Source organism: Elaeis guineensis, chromosome 16 (genome assembly GCF_000442705.2).
Source record: "Elaeis guineensis isolate ETL-2024a chromosome 16, EG11, whole genome shotgun sequence".
Taxonomy (NCBI): domain Eukaryota; kingdom Viridiplantae; phylum Streptophyta; class Magnoliopsida; order Arecales; family Arecaceae; genus Elaeis; species Elaeis guineensis.
The window spans coordinates 40045744-40052120 of record NC_026008.2 but is presented as its reverse complement, the minus strand read 5'-3'; the positions used below and the strand labels follow the sequence as shown (position 1 = coordinate 40052120).

The 6377-nt window shown below is 39.6% G+C and overlaps 1 protein-coding gene across 2 annotated transcripts; it reads right to left on the bottom strand.

Moving 5' to 3' along the window:
- Nucleotides 1–1755: 1755 nt before the first annotated feature.
- Nucleotides 1756–3603, bottom strand: LOC105059694 (cytokinin riboside 5'-monophosphate phosphoribohydrolase LOG1). 2 transcript variants are annotated; one of them, XM_073250363.1, is made up of 7 exons: nucleotides 3424–3603; nucleotides 3210–3307; nucleotides 3067–3097; nucleotides 2887–2989; nucleotides 2723–2793; nucleotides 2418–2561; nucleotides 1756–2133 (listed from the first exon to the last, which is right to left on the bottom strand). In XM_073250363.1, exons 1-7 carry the CDS (start codon nucleotides 3541–3543, stop codon nucleotides 2041–2043), a joined length of 660 nt encoding a protein of 219 aa, XP_073106464.1. In that variant the 5' UTR covers nucleotides 3544–3603; the 3' UTR covers nucleotides 1756–2040. The 2 variants fall into 2 exon arrangements, with proteins under 2 accessions (XP_073106464.1, XP_019710954.1); XM_019855395.2 differs by having other exon boundaries at nucleotides 2887–2986; nucleotides 3424–3595.
- Between the last annotated feature and the right edge of the window lie 2774 nt (nucleotides 3604–6377).

Below are 6377 nucleotides of genomic sequence, written 5' to 3'. Positions count from 1 at the left end.
GTCTTCTTTTCAGTACAAGCTTTACATCTCGTAATATATTCACTAGGCATTATTCAACAAAAAGACCGGTTCTTCGATCTTTTTTCCTCTCTCCCTTTTCCCTTTTTTAAAGAAAAGGAAAAAAACTAAAACAGATAGTATCACCTTTTCAACTCAAACTTAGAACCTCTTCAAGAGCAAGCATTCGGGAGAGATCTTTGCTCTTGCATGCTTTAATTGTCGGAAGCTCAAGCTAGTGTGCCACTTCTTAAGGACTGCATAAATGAAACATTTGCAGAGGGGGCAAAAAGAAAATCCTAGAAGCATATGAGCAGTTTCTGAGAATATCCTCAAAAGCGAAAAGGCTTATAGTTTCATTGAATTCGGACTTCATAAATCCTCCTGTCTGTTAACCTAGTGTCCGTAGTAGGCTCTCAAGTCTTAACAGAGTGCAGAGGTCCCTTCACTTGTAACATACCATTCTAAGCATCACAAACCACCATCACACTAACAAATAATACAATCTTGTACCTCTATTTTATAGTTTTATAACATTGGTAGGCATAAATCCTGAAAAATCACTTCAAAAATTTTTATTGTTGCATGATGGAGTACGGTTGTGGGCTCTCAAGTCTGCTGTATTTGGTTCCTTTTTTGCAATTTCAAAGTGTAGGGGCCAACCTGCAAACCTGAAGAATCTGGCAACTACTTTTAGTGAGAATAGGTAGTGAATTAAAATTGTTAATAGCAGGATTGGCTGGCTATTAGGTGGCGGGGGGTGGAGGAGAGAGGGGGGGGAGAGAGAGAGAGCTTGGTTTTGGAATGAACAGTGAAGCTAGCACTGAATGACAAGCACTCAGAACAATCCCCAACTCCCATGGTACATCAATGTCTCACCAATTTGGGGAAAGAAAAGCTTGCCGTAAGTACTGGGAAACATTTGCCCACCCTTTCAAGTCAGTCCCTTGGAAAGGTTAAAACTACAGGAGGAGATCACATAGCAACAAAACCGATCACATAAAGCCTCTTCAATGCAGTTAAAAAGGCCCTTCTGGTAATGGTAAAAAGTTTGTCTCAAGAAAGGAGTACATGCTAGGCTCATTATTTTCCTATCTCTAATCATTGATCAACATCAATCAGAGGCTCACAGGATCACAAAAGAGGTCATGACCTTGAAACAACAATGATTGCAATACCTCTTTATCAGAAGAAGAAAGTTTGGTATCCAACATTAACCCAGTTGCATATATCACACCATGCCATGACTTGCATCAATCATCCAATATCTATCCATCAGTCAAATATAAATAATTTATACAAAATGCAGGATTTGTATGTATTTTTACTGATCTAAATTCCAAACCAAACAAAGAGAGCCACAAACACAATACAAGGATGGCAAGTGTTTCCAAAGTCCAGACGACAGTGGATGATTGGATTGGACTCTCCAGTTCAGTACTTTGACGTAACGGTAATCTAAAAGCCATCACTGTTTTTGAGCAAGCTGAAAGACATTACTGCTAACAGACACAAGAAAACAAGCCCAACTTTTTTCTGAGGCGACTGAAGGAGCTTTCAGAACCCAATCCCACGGTTTGTTGGGTTGCCATGATTGCAAATGGGAACATCATTACAAGCTGAAACCCATTTCTCAGGCCCTGAAACATAAAGAGAGAGAGAGAGAGAAGGAGGACTCACGGCTAGGAGCCCAGATAATATAAACACCAGAGAGGCACACAACTGATGGCACGCGCAACAGTGAGAAAGGCACAAATAGATGAGTCAATAGCTGCATGCTTTTGATTCTGGCTTTGTAGTATGGTCACGTAGAGGCAGTATTATAGTACATATACACTTGCAAGCATCACATCAAAAAGAGAAGAGAACAGGGATGAGGGGTACATGCAGCATTGAGTAATTAGTACCAGTGGGCTGCCATCCCAAGCCTCGGGACAAAATAACTAAAGAACAAAACCCACCAAGAAAAGCCCCTTCATTGAAGTTTGTGCCGATAGGTAGCTCCTGCTGCTACCGCTACCGCTACCGCTGCCGCTGCTGCTGCTACCTAGCAATATCGGTCTGCGGAGAGAAATTATATCCGACCATCTCCCACCTCAGCCGAGACACAACTGCGTCTTGGACGGGCACGTATTCCTGCGTCACATGTTGAACAATAGCTCTCTTATTACAAAACAACAAAGAATTAGCAAGCCATATTGAGCACGTAAAATAAGAAGAACAAAGACCCATGGCCCACCTAGAGAAAGATCACGAGAATATAAGCTAGAAAAAAAGTGTGAAACAAGAGGCATTATAATAGAGATGGACAATGCTCATGCTATATATATATATATATTTACACACACACACAAGACTGAGTGTTAGAATAGCAGTATAAGACTGAGACCAAGTCATGGAGGATTCTTTTGTGATTTAACCTCTAGCTTTTGGACAAGGTCCCTGGCACTGGGGGAGGAAACTATGATGTGGCGCTGGAAAGGCTGGATGAAGCCATCGTCCACAGCCTTGTCTACGAAGGCAAGCAGTGAGTTGTAATACCCATCCACATTCAGCAAACCAACCTACCATCACATGCAAAAGAAGAAGAAGAAGAAGAAGAAGAAGAAGAAGAAGAAGAGAGAGAGAGAGAGAGAGAGAGAGAAAGTCTCAGTTTGGTCTTCTTTGTGCAGTTGGATAGGGGATAAATAATATTGACAGATTGGATTCGATTGGAAGGGATTACAGGTTTGCTGTGGATGCCGAGCTGGGCCCAACTTATCACCTCCAGCAGCTCCTCCAACGTGCCATACCCACCTAAAATGAGAAAATATAAACATATACCTAGTTCTAGAATCTAGGAAGGAGGAAACAAAGACACTAAGAAATAACTGGAAGGCAGGATAAAACCAGGCAAGGCAATGAAAGCGTCAGAGTGTTGAGCCATCTCTGCCTTCCTTTGATGCATGCTTGCAACTGCTTTAACCTCTCCTACCGTCTCCCCAGTGATCTGCTGATCAAATATAGTTAATCTTAGCTAAAAAATAGATGGCATTTAGATGGAAAGCAAAAAAGGATCCAGAATCAGACCTCTTTGTGCATTAGAGTTCGGGGAATGATGCTGAAATGAAGAAAAGGTTTATAAGAGAGAATTCAAAAGGGAAGAAGAATGAACAAATAGGAGACATACTGAAGTTAGATCATGAGGGGAAAAAACTTGGGTAACTCCTCACCCAATAACGTGGCCACCTCCACTGTGGACGGCTCCAGAGACGAGTCCCATGAGACCCGCGTTCCCACCTCCATAGACTAAATCCACCTTTCTAGCTACCTGCACGCCGCCAGGCTTATTTGATCAACATATAATCTACCAGATAAATAAAAGACGGCCACCAAAAGAGAGACAAAAAATACAAGAGGAAAAGATCGAACCAAAATAATGCCTACCAGCTCTTTGCCAAGCTCCACAGCAGCGTCTTGGTAGCAGCTCCTCTTCCCGGTGCTGCTGCCGCAGAAGACACACACCCTCTTAAACTTAGATGATCTACCCAACTTGGCTTCCTCCATCTGTAAAAAATAAAAGGAATGGGAATGAAATATGTTATTCACATCACAATATATTGTGGTATATATAAAGAGAGAGAGAGAGAGAGTACAAAGCAATTACATGATTTCATAATTGATGAAAATGAGTATGGTATGTTATCCCTGCTAGACATGGTATATAGTTTTATAATATTCCATGATGGGCGGGATGTGTGTGATGATCGATCTCGCAAAGTTGAGTAATAGGTATACATGGTAAATAATCCCATGGCTATTAACATGATTGATAAAATTATAATATTATAGATATATAATATTTATAAAAAAAATATATTATGCTTTTCGTGCACATGAAATAACTCTGGTGGGCTTTTACATATTTGAGCTCTAATATGTACCTCTATATTAGGGAGCAGTGGAAGCATCAAAGTTCCAATATCACTCTTAACTGATATGGTGGGAGAGAATAGGAGAGAGTAGATAGATTGTAACAGTCTAATATTATTTCATAATTGTTCTTATCTGTTGGACGAGCCGTTTCATAAGTATAGTTATATAGTGATGCTTGACATACCGCTTATGTAAACATACTAGAACATCCAAGAGACAATTATTATTAACATTTTCGTGGAAGGTAACTCATATGACTCTGTACTTACCATGTTATTTGACTTACACTATTGATTTGTTGACTCTTTGGCCACGTCACTTAAAATCTCTTGTAGAATAATATGTAGGTTGACTGGAATGAGATGATTATTAAATTTGATGTAATGTTCAACATCTATTGAATTCCCCAAAAAAAAAAATGCTAGAAAAGAAGCATTCACAAATTTGTAGAAGAGAACCGTACGCAAATAACCTTCTTCCCAGCTCTAATTGCTTCCTCTCTAAGTTTTACCCCTCCCTTTCTCTCGCCCACCAGCTAACTTCCCCTTATCTTTGCCTCAGAAGTTGGAACAGCAGTTCTCGCTCTCGCCATCCAAAAAGTGGTCGAAAAAGAAGCTAGCCGTGTCATATAGCACCCTTTCTCTGTCCAGCTGCACCTCGAGACAAAAACTAGAGAGAGAGAGAGAGAGAGGGGAGGAGGAGGAGCTTCTGGGGAAAAGAGTTTAATCCGCCTACGTAAATACTTTCTTATGTAGTACTTATGAAATTTCAAAAGCAAAGCAAAAGAATATTAAAGAACAACTTAAAGGCAAGAAAAGATACCTGAGAAGGACATTCCCTTCCACTCTCCCCCATGCTTTGAAATCCCACCACCGTTTCTCCGAGCTCATCCCTTGGGCTTAGCACGCAAGCAATCATGCTTTCACTCGTGTCGGCAGTTCATTTCTCTTGCAAACTCCCGCACTTAGTGTTTCAGACTACTTCACGGTCCTAATGTCGCCTTGTCTGACTCCCTTTACCTCATAATCTTAGCTAAAACATTGCCTATGGAAGCTACGTCCTCGGGCAAGTAACCTGCCGCCACGTAAACACCAGCAGCCCTGTTGGTCGATAGGGAAAGGGTCCCTGTTGACAGATACCAGGAAGAAAGTGGTATCATTCATATGCCTCACTGTGGCATGGGAATAGAGAAAAAGGTGTGCATGGATGGCTCGTTCTATCTCCTGCGTGTAGGCCATGTTTAATGCTGGGGATGCTGGGCTGATCAAGGGATGGTATCATCTGATTAGCTGCAGCTCTTTTTCTTCTTGCAGTGGGCCAAAAGCACCGTCAGGATTCCCTTGCATTTATGGTTCAAAAAATCATTGATTAGAATAATTCTATCATATATATCTTGCACCATCCAATAACAAACTAGCATATCATTCAAAAAAAATAATTTTTTTCTCATTTAAAATAATAAAAATATTTTTTTTTCATTTAAATGTTCAAACAAGTATGGATAGCAGTGCATCTTTTTATTTTTTTAGATGATGTGTTGGTTTATTATTGGGCGGTGCAATTAGAACTGTTCTGACTAATAAATTTTTATTTGATTCTGGTTTGGTTTGTTGTCTAGTTTTGTTTATATTTACCACGGTTACGTAAGGTTACATAAGGTTATTCTGAGGAGAGGTATTGCTCTTGCGAGCTATAGCACCACCCAGGCAAAGCGACACAATTCCAGTGCTGTGAACCAGAATTCGGATGGGCATCAGAGTTGTGGTCATAAAGGGATGCAAAAGTTTGCCTGGCCTGTCTCAGTCCATTATCGTTGTTTGTTACAGTGCCAAAATGTGGCAGGCAATGAGTAGCATGTGGCAAGTTAAGTTATGTATTTATTCGTTTCTTATTCTATAAAATAATAAAATATAATTTTGGAAGTATTCTGATTCTTTATGAAATATTTATTCACTTCAATGCTTGATGATATGATTAAAATAAATTGAAATATCATTGATTGGTTGAATTGTAACCTGGTAATCTGCTAGTTTTGATCTCATGCACGCATCTAAGATTTAAGGAAGGGCAGGTTATAATTTCTTATTACGTTATATCCTGGATATCTTACAACTTATTTCTATAACCTTGTGGTTTAGATATGCTTTTGTATCCATTTTTTTTTTTATCTGTTTAAATATATGATTAATGATAGATGAGCTAGGCATCAATTTAGTGGCCATAATCATCCTGAAGATTCTAGTTTCCAGTTTTGTGGTGTATCTCGAAATGATTATGCTTAGTTAAATTATGAAGTGAGCCATCGCCTTCTGTTAACAGACAAATGGCATACTTAAGCTTGGGTAATTGTTTCGTATGGTTAATGTGGGTTTGGCTTGTATTTTTTGTGCCAAAGAATAATTGATCCTTTTTGAAAGTATCAACCATTAGATCATGTCTTACGTAACACGCAAAGCGCTTTGAAA